The sequence below is a fragment of the Petaurus breviceps genome, unplaced genomic scaffold (genome assembly GCF_028583685.1).
Source record: "Petaurus breviceps papuanus isolate PSGF00001 unplaced genomic scaffold, PetGlider_PUasm1.0 188, whole genome shotgun sequence".
Taxonomy (NCBI): Eukaryota; Metazoa; Chordata; class Mammalia; order Diprotodontia; family Petauridae; genus Petaurus; species Petaurus breviceps.
Genome location: NW_027185804.1, coordinates 33,917,639 through 33,930,580, shown reverse-complemented (window position 1 = coordinate 33,930,580; position 12,942 = coordinate 33,917,639). Strand labels below are relative to the sequence as shown.

General features: G+C 43.7%; 1 protein-coding gene across 1 annotated transcript in view; it reads right to left on the bottom strand.

The window, feature by feature from the left end:
• Window positions 1–12,110, bottom strand: part of LOC138163690 (1-aminocyclopropane-1-carboxylate synthase-like protein 1) — a 16,994-nt gene extending 4,884 nt beyond the window's left edge. The window contains 9 exon segments of the mRNA XM_069091094.1: window positions 1–131; window positions 789–866; window positions 2,084–2,181; window positions 3,124–3,190; window positions 4,089–4,158; window positions 4,344–4,414; window positions 5,747–5,806; window positions 8,899–9,189; window positions 11,217–12,110. Of these exon segments, the coding sequence (XP_068947195.1) occupies window positions 1–131; window positions 789–866; window positions 2,084–2,181; window positions 3,124–3,190; window positions 4,089–4,158; window positions 4,344–4,414; window positions 5,747–5,806; window positions 8,899–9,189; window positions 11,217–11,360 (1,010 nt within the window). The 5' untranslated portion in view covers window positions 11,361–12,110.
• Window positions 12,111–12,942: the final 832 nt, after the last annotated feature.

Here is a 12,942-nt window from a genome sequence, read left to right as displayed (position 1 = left end):
GGGGGTGGGCAGGGAGGGGTGAGACCACACCTCTTTGCAAACTCTAGACACTCCTGCAGCTGTTCCTGAGAGTAGATGTCACCCAGAGGGTTTTGAGGGTTGATGAGAATGAGGCCTTTGACATTAATTCCCTGAAACAACATGAGCGATGTGGACAGAGAATATGGATCAGGAAGCACCTAATTTACCTCCATTCACCACCACCATCGCCACCCCGCACCCCAACAAGAATCATGACTCAGGACAATGTCACGGAATGATATAAACTGTTAGAGCTGGAAAGACCTTCAGAAATCAGAGATGGCAGGGCACGCACTAGATAGCAATGGGCTTGCATCTAGAAGACCTACATTCAGATCCTGCCGCAGAAACTCCCTTAGGTACGTAGCCCTCCTCACTTGCCTTCTCTCTGTCTCAGTTTCCCTATCTGTATAATAAAGATAATAGAGCACCTCTCTCTCTCTCAGGGTTATGAGAATCAAATGAGATATGTGCTTTGCAAATCTTAAAATGCCAGAGAAATGCTAGATATTCTCATCCTGAAGACAGAATACCTTCATTTTACAGAAAAGGAAACTGAGATTCAGGACAGGGAAATGACTTGTCTGAGGTCACACCACAATCTATTGGAGAAGATAAATCCTTATGTGGTCATTTCCTACTTAGAAGAGCCATTTACTTTTCACCATGCCCCCTCATCCCAAGTGAACCTGCAGGTTTCAAAGCCTAGGCAGGAATTAGCCTCAACAACTGGAGTCATCATTGGTTTTGGGCTGAGATCCACATACCTCAGACTTGGCTCCCTGAAGGGCTATCTCCAGCTTCTTGACCGTGAGTTGGAAGGGGCGACTGTCCATCCCAGTGACCTGGAAAGACCTTTCAAATCACTTGTGCTAAATTCCATTGGCTGACAAGACCCAAACACTAAATCCTTCCCTCCCCCTCCCTCCCCATAGTCTATGGCTCCCTATCACCGCTAGGGTTACAAATAATCTCATCTCTTTGGCAGTTAAAAGCCTTCATAACCTGACCCCAATCCATATTTTGAGCCTTATTACACATTACTCTCCTTCCTATTCCCTACAGTTTAGTCAAACTGGCTTTCTTATTTCTCCCTCATGCACAGGGTCCATTTCCTTGCCTTGGCTTTGGTTGTTCCCCTGGCATGCACTCCTTCCTTCCCCTACTTCTTAGAATCCCTAGTCTCTTTTAGGATTCAGCCGAGGGGCCGTCTTCCACATGAGGCCTTTCCCAATTGCCACAGCTGCCAGTGGCAGCCCCCTAAAACTCATATATAAATATATAGAGAGATATAGATATACACACATATATGTGTATGTTTGTATATGTATATATGTATATACACATATATATTGCATATACTTTATAAATATTTATAACACAACCTCTGCCTGCCTCAATCTCTCTGTCTGTAAACATGGGAATCATAATTGCACCTATCTCCCAGGGAGGATAGGATCCAGTGAAAATCAAATGAGATATTATTTGTAAAGTGCTTAATCCAGTGCCTGGAATACAGTTGGCACTATATAAATGCTAGTTAACATTATTTTTTTTAATTACATTGTATCATGTCCATGTTGTCACCCATTAGATTATAAGCCCTTTGTAGGAAGATGTTTCACTTTTGTCTTTGTAACCCCAGTGTCTAACATGAGGCCTGGCAAATAAGATATGTTTAGTAAATTCTTGTTGATTAATTGGGGAACTACCTTTCACATATATGTGTGTGCCTGGTGAATATATATAAGTGTATGCCTTGTCCTCCCCATCTTACCATTAGACTGTAAGCTCCCTGAGGACAAGACATTGGCATTCCATTTCTTCTCCAGAGGATAGAGTTTGAGGGCCACTGAGAATGCTAACCAATAACCTGGGATTAGCCCTAAACTATATGGGAGGTAATAAGTGACTTCACTTCCCTTTTACCTCTAGTCGTGAATATTTCAAATCCATTGCCTTCTCCACCTTAGTACCCATTTCAAAATTCAAAAATTCCCTTTTCTCCTTGAGGTCCAACCACAAAGTTCAGGTCCCATATGGGAGTCCTGATATTTCTTACCCTGCTGTCCAGGTGGGCATAGACCAGTTGAACATTCCCATAGAGATATACATGTTGAGTGATGGCCCCATAATAAGGGCTGGAGATCAGAAAAGCTTCTGAAAGCAAAGAGCAGAAAAGGCTATCATTCTAATGAGATTCCCTCCAACCATCCCACTCGGTTCTCCTTATCCCATCCCCACCCTTTACCTTCTGGCCTATCCCAACCATCTCTGCCTTTCAGGAATATTTAGTAAGTTTTTTTTGCTCTAGAAGATTTTTACACCTCCCAACACTCCAACCCCAAAGTTAAGGCCCTGGAAGGTCCTAGGAAGTGTGTGGCACAGTGGGAGTCAGAGATTTGGGGCTCAAATCCCTAGTTGTGTGATAAGTCTTGGCAACAGACTGGATATGAGGGGCTGTAGCAGCAAGCACCCCAAGGGTCCTCAGGGTTTGCAGCTACCACAGGTTCTCGGATCTGCTTTGTTAAAGGAAAGCAACTCAAAATGGGTTAACAAGCTTACTTTAATCAGTCAGACATATATCGTTTACCTTGTTCAGGGGAAAAAGGTCAGCACCCCAAACTTCAAAATATACAGGCAGAATTATCAAGACATTAACAGATCAAGTAGACAGCTTTCCAAACTGTCCAACCATTACATCCATACCCAGTCAACATCTGGGTTTCCACATCTGGGTTTTTCAAAGCCAGGGGACTCTAAACAACAGCTTCCCAGAATTCAGACCCTCTAAAATCTGTCTTCATGGACCCCCTAAAATCTGTCCACATTCAGACCCCTTGATTGGGAAGTGGGAGGTATCTATAAACACCAGGTTAAGAATTCCTGGATTACATACTCATTAAATTCCCTTCCAGAACTAAATCTATTATCTAATGATCTGATATTCAGGGAAGGCATTAGAAAAAAAGGAAAAGTGATGCTCTCACTTTGTATGTGAAAGTGACTCCTCTGAGGCTGGTGCCTGGAGCACGATTGCTTACTCATGGTCATATCACAACCCAGATCCCAGCACCCCATGGATCAGGAAAGCTCACTCACCCCCCGGATCACACAGGACTGTGGCCAGGGCAGAGAAGAGGGAGGCACAGCCATTCACCACAACCACCTGAGGAGACACAGGAGGGAAAGGAGGAAGAAAGGAAGGAGGGAGGGAAAAAGGAAGGAAGGGAGGGAAGGAAGGGAAGAAAGGAAGGAGAGAGGGAGGAAAGGAAGGGAAGGAGGAAGGAAGGAGAGAGGGAGGAAGGAAAGAAGGGAGGGAGGAAAGGAAGGGAGGGAGGAAAGGAAGGGAGGGAGGGAAGAAGGAAGGGAGGGAGGAAAGGAAGGGAAGGAGGAAGGAAGGGAAGGAGGAAGGAAAGAAGGAGGGAGGGAAGAAGGAAGGAAGGGAGGGAGGAAAGGAAGGGAAAGAGGAAGAAAGGAGAGAGGGAGGAAGGAAAGAAAGAAGGAAAGAAGGAGAGAGGGAAGAAGGGAGGGAGGGAGGGAAGGAAGGGAGGGAGTAAAGAAGGGAAGGAGGGACAAGATGTATAAAGTGATACATAAATGTCAGCAATTATAATAATGCTTTTAAAAGTGCTTGTGTCTTGTTCAAATGAGATAATATTGTTAAGCTCCTACTACAGTGCTTGACATATAGTATATGGTAGATGTTTAATAAATGCTTGTTCCCTCCCTCCCTCCCTCTAGTTCCCTATAGCACCATAAGCTTCATCAGAATGGGGAATATCTTATCTAAACTCTGCATCTCCCCTAGTACACTACACAGTAAGTGTTTAACAAAAGTTTATTGTCTGATGAGATAGATGGATGGATGGATGGATGGATGATGGATAAATGAATACCTCCTACGCAGAATAGGAGAAGAAAGATGAATCCTTCCTCGAAGGTTACTAATACAAAGAACAGGCAGCTAGGCCAGTCCCCATCTACCCACCCAGATAGCACACCCATTACCCTCAAGGATCTCAGGGGGCAGATATCAGGAAAAGCTGAAGAACAGGATTACCTACATTCTCTGGTTTGAGGGGAACAGGAGCCTTGCAGTAGTAAGACAGGAACCCAGCCACTTCATCCCGAAGCCTACACGTGAAGAACACGCTTGTTTTTGGAATGGGGCAACAATGATGGATCCCAAAGGCAATTCAATGTGGCTCAATCCTATGACCCTAAAAGCCATCATCCCCTTCCCTTCTTCCCCCCTTCCCCCAGAATTCAGTCACCTGTGTCCTCAAGTCACCAAAGCAAGGCAGCTGGGAACTACTTACCACATGTGTCCTTTCCAGTCAGGATACTGCAACAAGGGAGGCTCAATGTGGTGCATGTCTCTCTGAGTCAGCTGGTGGGAAAAGAAGATACAGCAGAACTGTGAGACCTCACCAGGTGCCCAGCCCAGGGGCAGCAAGGACCTCCCAGGCCCAGGTTTGGGGTGGGAGCAAGCACACAGGCCGGGGGATGGAGAAAACACATCAGGGGCATCGTACATGAACCTGATTCACTTCCTCGAGTGATTGCTATGGAATACTCCCCCACAGCTCCACAGTCTCTCAAAGACATGCTGCTTAAGCTTGATCACCAGTGAGCAATTGGAAGGAACAGAAAGAGCCTGGGACTTGGGAGGCCAACAAGGCAGAATCTGGTCCTGGCTCAGCTTTCTACGAGTTGTTACCAGGAGCAGGGCACTTAACTTTTCTGAGATTCAATTTTCTCACCTGAGACAAACATGGCCTTAGCACATTGAGAGCTAGTCTCCTGAGGTCAAGCAGAGTTGGGTTCAAGCCCTGCCTGTGGCCCATACTGGCTCTGCAGGCCTGGGTCAGTCACTTAAGCTCTTAGCACCCAGGGTACATCTAAGACTTTCCAGTTGTCAATCAGCCTTGGCAGAAGAGCTTTCCTCACCAGGTAACCCCCTATGACAATGGAATCACAGTCATGATCACCACCCCTAAAAATATATCTGGGGATCATAATATTTGCCTTACCTACCTCAAAGGGCTGTTGTAAAGAAAATGAGGGAAGGGCTCTAAAGAACTTAGTAAGGGCTGATTGTATATCTCTATCAATAACCAGACTGCACGCCCCAAGAAGGAAGGGGCTGTGTCATGCCTGAACCCCAGCTTATTGTCCAGAAGACATTTAACCCATAATGTTTCATGTTAGTGCTTAGAATTTTACAAAATGCATTCCCCATGAGAACCTTGTGAAGTATAGGTAGCATTTCCCTCATTTTGCAGATGAGGAAACTGAGGTGCTGAGAGAGTAAGGACTTGCTCAGATTCATAGAAATGGAATGAGTAGGAGAGTCAGCATTCAGGTTCAGGTTTCCTGACTTCAAATCCAGTGTTCTCTCTACTGCAGCCCCCTCAACCCTCATGAACACATAAGCACAAGTACATGCATGCACACACATAGAGACATACACACACACACACACACACACACACACACACACACACACACCAGACAGTATCCTATCTCTGTTCACTGACCCGGACTAAAATTCTTCTGTGCATCCTACGCCTTCTGACTCCAGCCTCTAGCTATCCCTTTAAAGGCCATACCCACACTCGAGAAAAAAAATGATATTCTCCTCAGTCTTTTCTGGGCTATTCCCTGGCAACATTCAAAGGAAAGCAACACGTATATCTTCAGCTGGCCCCCTGGGACTCACCCGGCTAGACAGCAGATCAAAGCAGAGCTTGTTTTCACTGGTTCCAAAATTAATGATTCCCTAGAGATGGGAGAGAAAGAGTGAAATGGGTATGGGAGAGAAGGCTACCTCTATAGGAAGGGAAGACCCAACCCTAATCAATGCAATGGACTAGCAGGCATTGTAACCCCAACAGAGCCCTCCATTCTTTGAGTATTTCATTCTCATAGAAGCAAAAAGCATGGGGTCTCTTGATGCTTCTGCTGCTGCTGATAGCTAGAATGTATATGGTTCTTGAAGGTTTGCAAAACACTTTATAGGCATTATCTCATTTCATTCTCATAACTCCATGGGGTGGGTAATGATCCCCATTTTCTGTAATTTATTTTTTTAGTGAGCAAAAATCTACTTTTTTCTTCCTCCCATCTTTCCCATGCCCAACAGAAAAAAAAGAGAAAACCTTTGTAACAAATATGCATTTTTAAATTTTTAAAAACCTTTAAATTTTTTAAATGCCTCTATTGGCCATATACTAAAATTCTAAGTCTCAATCTGCATCTTAAATCCATTATCTCTCTGTCAGGAGGTGGGTAGAATATTTAGATCATGGTTCCTCTGGAACTGAGGTTGATCATTGCATTGACAAGAGTTAAGTCTTACAAAGTGTTTTGTCTTTAAATTGTTGCTGTTAGTATGTTAATTGTTCTCCTGGTTCTGCTCACTTCATTCTGCATCAGTTTATATACATTTTCTCAAGTTTTTCTAAAACCATTCCCTTCATCAGTCTTTACAGCACAATAGCATTCCATCACATTCACACACTATAACTTGTTGAGCCTTGCCCCTCCCATTTGCCAACTGATGCACACCTCCTTAGTTTGCAGTTCTTTGCTACCATGAAAGGAGCTGCTATAAATATTTTCATAATAATCCTCATTTCAAGATGAGCAAACAGCTCATCTGTAAACTGAGAAGACTAGACTAAATCAGTCACTTCCAACTTGAAAAAAGAGAAACCCTATAAAGGAAGAATGAGTTATTACAAGGACCCTCAAATTCACATGCAAATCCACAAAGAAGTCAACACACCTTCTGAATACTTGATAAATAATGTCTCACACATATAACAAAGTATGTATAATGAATGTAAATTCATCCGGATATATTACTAAAGAATAGCACCTTTTATCATAATGGGTCTTTTCAATTAACATGTTATTACCAGTATAACTACTGTCACGTGCATGTCTTTTACATATTTTTGACATTTAAATGGAGTCTTCATATTTGGAAACCACCGGGCTGAGTGATCTCTAAGATTCTTCTGAGCTTCAATGCTCTTTGTTCTAAAAGTACCTTCCCATTTTGACAGTATTCAATCGAAGATTTATTCCGTGTACTAAGGTCCCTCTCAATTCAGACATTCTTTGCTCTCAGATTCCTTCCAGATCCAACATCTTATATTCTAAGGACCTTTCTCACTCTCACATTGTGTTCTAAGGTCCCTTCCAGCTCTCACATTCTTTATTTTAAGGTTCCTTCCCACTCTGATATTTCATATTCTAAAATTCCTTCCAGTTCTAATATTTTATGTCCTATTGCCCCCCTCAAGCTGTGACGTTCTGAGTTCTATATTCTAAGGTTCCTGAGAGGTCTGACAGTGTAATGTCCTTATGTCTACTCCTCCTGACATTATACATTCTATCTTACAAGGTGTCCTTCTGACTCTAATATTCTATTGTTCTTTATTTGAAACCCAGAGCTCCAGGTCAGGGCTGATACACAAGGAATCACAAGCAGTAATCCTGAGCCATAGAAATGCCAACAAGATCTTGATCTCATTAAAAAGTAGAGTCAGAAATGGGGGCAGGGAGCAGTGAGTAGGAACTGGAAGATTAGGTGAAGTCAGCTAAGAAAAAACAGAAGGCAGTTCTATTTTTTACACTGGTGAAAGTAAATTTAAGGAACATATCACCTCAGTTGGTTGTACAAGCTGAAAATATAAAAATATAAAAAAAAATTTTTAGATAAATTCATGGATGACAGTGCCATGTAATCATCATGAGAAATCAGTATATTTGGGGGATCCCTTATTGATGCTGACTAAAGTAGGTAATTGGGTTAGATTAAGGGTCAATAAGTTTGTAAGGAAAAAGATTCACCTTTTTATAACAGCCATGTTAACCACTTATATGTATATATACACACACAACATGTATCATACTTTATACAAGTTGACACAATCTAATGAACTACTCAGCTTCATGGCTAGTGATTCACTGTTTCTGGTACATATTTCTGAATTACTTAGATGAGTCAACATATGGATCCCGACTTGGTCCTTTATTGGCTAATTGTTAGGAAATTTGTCCTTACAATGAGCTTCAGAAATCTGCCTCTCTCTCATGCATGGCTCCTATTTCTGCCTTCTGAGGCCAAGTGAGACAAATCTAATCCTTCTTCCATATCAAACCCTTAAAATGTCTGAAGATAGTAATTATGTCTCTCCAAGTCTTCTCCTCTCCAGGCTAAACATTCCTAGTCCCTTCAGCTGATTCTTCTATGGTCTGTGTAGATGTTTTGACATCCAATCATCAGCCCATGAGCCTGTTATCAACTTTGGTAGGACCTCCAGAAGACTGATAAGTCTGTTAAGATCTGCTCATCAGCCTGTTTGTCAGCCAATGAGATTCTGTGTAGACCTTCCTGAAGGGTCAAGGGAAAGGTCTATCCACCAATCAGACTCTCTATTTTTGACCTGCTCCACCTGTATTGTCCGGGTATCAGGCACTATAAAACTAAGGCTTTGGAAGAAGTGGGCATTTCAGATCATGAGGAAGATCTGAGGTCGACTTCATTGGTGAAGGCCGTGGACCTTTAAATAAAGTTCCATTGGCTCAGAGCTCTGCCTCAGTGGTTCTTCTTTCAGACTGGACAATTTTGAAAATCCTTACACTGCTGAGATTTTTAGAAACGGGACCCCAATGTTTTAATCAAGGTAAACAACAGGAGCCTTCTTATATCAGATCATTTGGGGATCTGCTCTGAAGTTAAACAATAAATTGGGAGCTCCACTTGGCAAGATGGAGCTTGGGCTAGCAGCAACCCTACCTTCTACATACTGTCTACCCCCAGGACTTCTCCCTGTGACTTTCCAGGGCAGGTACACTCACATTAGGGTTCTTATCTTCATCATACTCATCTAAGTGGTAGGCCTTATAACCTTTCTTGGCTGTATCCCGAAAACATTTGATGGTGCTTCCTCGAGAAGAGAGGTATGGGCTCATCTGGGAGAAACTGGCAACAGGATCACCCAATCCATAGAAATCCACAGGCTCCTTATCTATCTTCCCAAAGGATTCACGGTCTGGGTCCTCTCCATGGTTAGTGCCCAAGTACTGAGTGTATGGTGTGGCAGGGGAGGTGGCCAGGCCTCTGGCCTCCTGCTTAAAGTTGCTGAACATCTAGGAGAAAATAAAGATACAGAACTTAAAATCATGCTCTAGGGCTTTTCATGGGATCAGAGATAAGTCAGGTTGGAAGCAAGGGTATGTTAGTAAAAATTTAACAACCAACCCTTTTCTCCATAACCCAAAATAAACTATGACAGTTTCAAGTTTAATCTGCATTATTAATATTTTATCTCTCTTTCTTAAGTCTAAATAATCAATAAAACAACAAATCAAGCTCTGAGTTGCAGTGTTGGCAGATGATATGTAAATATGATGAAATTTTAACAATCGGCTCTCTCCCAACCCTGTACCAGGTGATTCCAGCACACCTGGCTGGAAGCCATCAATCCCTTAGCCACACTTTTTATTTTTTGTTTTTCTGTTAAAAATGTTAAATGATAAAATAAAAAAAATATATATATTTTTAGAAATCAATAAGCAATAGAAAAATAACGTTTAATAGCCCTCTGTGCCATTTCTGGGTGGGATGCACCTTGTCCAAGGTCACTATAACATTCCTTTATTTACACCTGCTTTCTCATACTAGCCTATAATATAACAGATGACCTGAATTCAGGGTCCACAAATTCCATCCCAGTTCTGATATTCTCTGATTCTGTCAGATCCCATTAGCGCTGAGGGTGGGGAGGAGGCAGGAGACACTTACTTTGCACATCTCTGATACACAAATTCAAAATAACAGGCTAATGGCTAAGCCTCGTGCCGGCAGGGACTTTTCAGCCAAACCTCGTCACTCCAGAGCCGAACAGAGTGCTTTTAGTGTGCCCTCAGAACCTAACGCTAGGCTCCTCGATGAGGAGCCCCCTTATCCAAGTTTACTGAACAAAATCATTTAAATGTTAGGATTCTATGAAATGAGAAAAGCTTCTGGCCTTTCCGGGACAGAAGACGCGCATCACATCTGGAATCCTGAGAGCCTTCTCTAGGGTCCCAACCCATTAAGAACCTCAGCCCAGTCTATCTTTGAGATCTAGGGAGGAACCACCAATGTGGGAGGGACTTCGTGCAGTCCCGCCCACCCTATTCCCAAGGGGTGGAAAGGAAGAACTAACCTCCAGCAGCTTGGAAAGATTTCGATAACAAATTGTGTACAGTAGAGGCAAAGGGGGATAGAGCTTAAGATAGGGCTTAATAAATATTTGTGGAACCTAACGGAAACAGTTTCAAGGTTTAAGAGAGGCCAGGTCAGTACGAGTTAGTAAAGGTGCAGAGGTTATTAGATACAATATTGAAGTTTAAATTAAAATGGAATGAAGATATGCTCGCGTTGGCTCTATCAGGCACACTCTAGGGACCGTAGATTTACCAAATTGTAAAGGGGGGAGAGGGAGAAGTGGAAGGGGGCATGGCCCCCATTTGCCCTTTTCTTCCTTATTTTGAGACTTGTGGAGAAATTTGGCTCTGACTATTTGGAGGGGCGGGGTAAGCCTGTGATTTCACTGGTATCAGGAATCCCAGTGGGGAAATGCCTTCCACCAAACCAAATGCCACCTTCCCTGGGGCATTGAGAAGTTAAGAGACGTGCCTAGGGTCACACACTACTAGGGTGTCAGCCGCAAGACGTGAGCCCAGAACTTCTGGATTCGGAGGCCAGCTCACTTGCCTTTTCAGCAGGCTGCCTGCCTCTCTGGCTTGTGGACTAGAAAGTGGAAGACCTAACTTCTAGTTCCGGCTCTGTGAGGCAAGCCGTCTCCTCGCTGGACCTCTGTAAAATGAGGGAGTTCAGATGATCCCTTCAAGCTTTGACATTTCGGGACTGCAGTCTCGGGGAGGGGTCTGTTGGGTACTGAAGAGGACTAGCCCAGCCCACTGAAGTGTGGCATGCCAATGCATGGAGAGCCCCAGCCCCCAAATCAGTAAGTACCATCTTTGGACCCAGCCTCGTCCAGGACTTGGACTATACTCTCCTGGGACGTGGGAGGACCGGAGAGGTGTCAGATGTAAGGAGAAGGGAGAGTGATCAGGAAAAGTCCTCCCTCCTCTGAGGCGCAGGCGGGATCAAAGCTGAGCACACTTACGTCCTTCCCAGAGCGGCGTCCCAGTCCAACTCCAGGGTATTGTCGCGTCCCCAGCTCGGCGAGAACGTGGAGCCCGGAAGAGGCGCTGCCGGGAAAGCGGAGGAAGGGGCTGGTCAGCTCGGCCTGATGCGCTGGTCCCCGCATGGGAGGAGCGCCCAGGGCTACAACCAACCGGCCAGAAGAGGGTAGGAGGCGAGGCTAGACCAGCGGGGCGGGGCCGGCTGAAGGAGCCCCGGGCCAATTCCGCCGAAGCTTTGGGCAGCCGAGGAGCTTTTCTTTAACCTCCGAACCCACTTCCCGGAGGATGTTGGGAAGGTTGGGGTGAGGTGGGGCCGGCCTGTAGAGGCCACAGTTAAATGATCAGTATGAACATTTACACCTGGGAAAGGGACAAACGCTACAAAGTCAGGGTTTTGTTTTGTCGACCTGTCTAGACTAGATTTTAAATACACACGGACATATATGTGTGTGGGTGTATTATATATAAATATATATATATGTTATATAAATGTTAGATAAAATGTTAATGAGGCAGATTAAATTTTAAAATGTGTCCAACCAACATTTTTCAGGGAGAGTGTTTAACATTTGCCAGCACACCTCTGGATAATTCTCAACAAGTCATTGGGATGGCCTAATCTCACTTGGTCCTCATGAGTGAGAGGAAGTAATCCCAATTTAGAGAAGAGGAAACTTGTTCTGAGATGTTGGAAGACATACAGTTAGTAACTGTCAAAAGGATGGATTTGAACACCTCTGTCCAGACTCTGACTCCGCGGGACTCTATCACAGGGGGTCTTCATCCCTCTTGTGTCCCGGACTCCTTCGGCAGACCGAGTCCTTCTCAGATTCATATTTGTAAATGCATAAAATAAAACATATCGGTATAAAATAAAATACATTATATTACAAAGGAAACCAGTTCTATTGAAATAGTTACATGGGGGTGTGTATGTGTGTATTTTAAACAAATTCACAGAACCTCTACTCTAAGCTCTGTCCTAAGGTCCCTTTGAGCTGTCAGTCAGTCCATATTCTGTATAAAGTCCTTCTCATCTCTGATTTTGTATGAACCAAACCCCCCTCCAACTCTGACACCTTGTGCTCTAAAATCCTATCCAGATCTCATCCCATATTCTTTGGCCTAAGCCCAAGTTCCTTTTCAACTGGCATTCAACTTTCTAAGGTCCCTTCCTACTTTGACATTCAACATTATTCGTTAATGATTTATTATAAGTTTAATGCTAAATATCAATTAAAACATTTAAGTTAGCTCTTCAACTACTCAAATTTTAAAAATTTATTTTTAACAAATAAAATACCCATATCTTGTCATTCATTCCCTCAGTTAGGCCAGATTAGTGGTGAAAGCCTATAATCCAAGAAGGCTGAGGCTGGGGGATCTCTGGAGCTCAGGAGTTCTGCGTTGCAGTGGACCAAACCTAAATCAATTGGGCATCCCTATTAAGTCCAGCCTAAGAAGAGGCAAACTGACCCAGGTAGGAAAGAGTATCAGGGGTTGGGGAAAACCTGTGTCCTGGAGGCCACATGTGCCTATCTAGGTCCTCAAGTGCAACCCTTTGACTAAATCCAAATTTCATAGAACAAATCCCCTTAAAAAAAAGATTTGTTTTGTGAAGTTTGGATTCAGTCAAATGGCAGCACTTGAGGACGTAGAGAGCCTCATGTGGCTCTGAGGTCACAGGTTTGCTGTGGATAAGTTCAC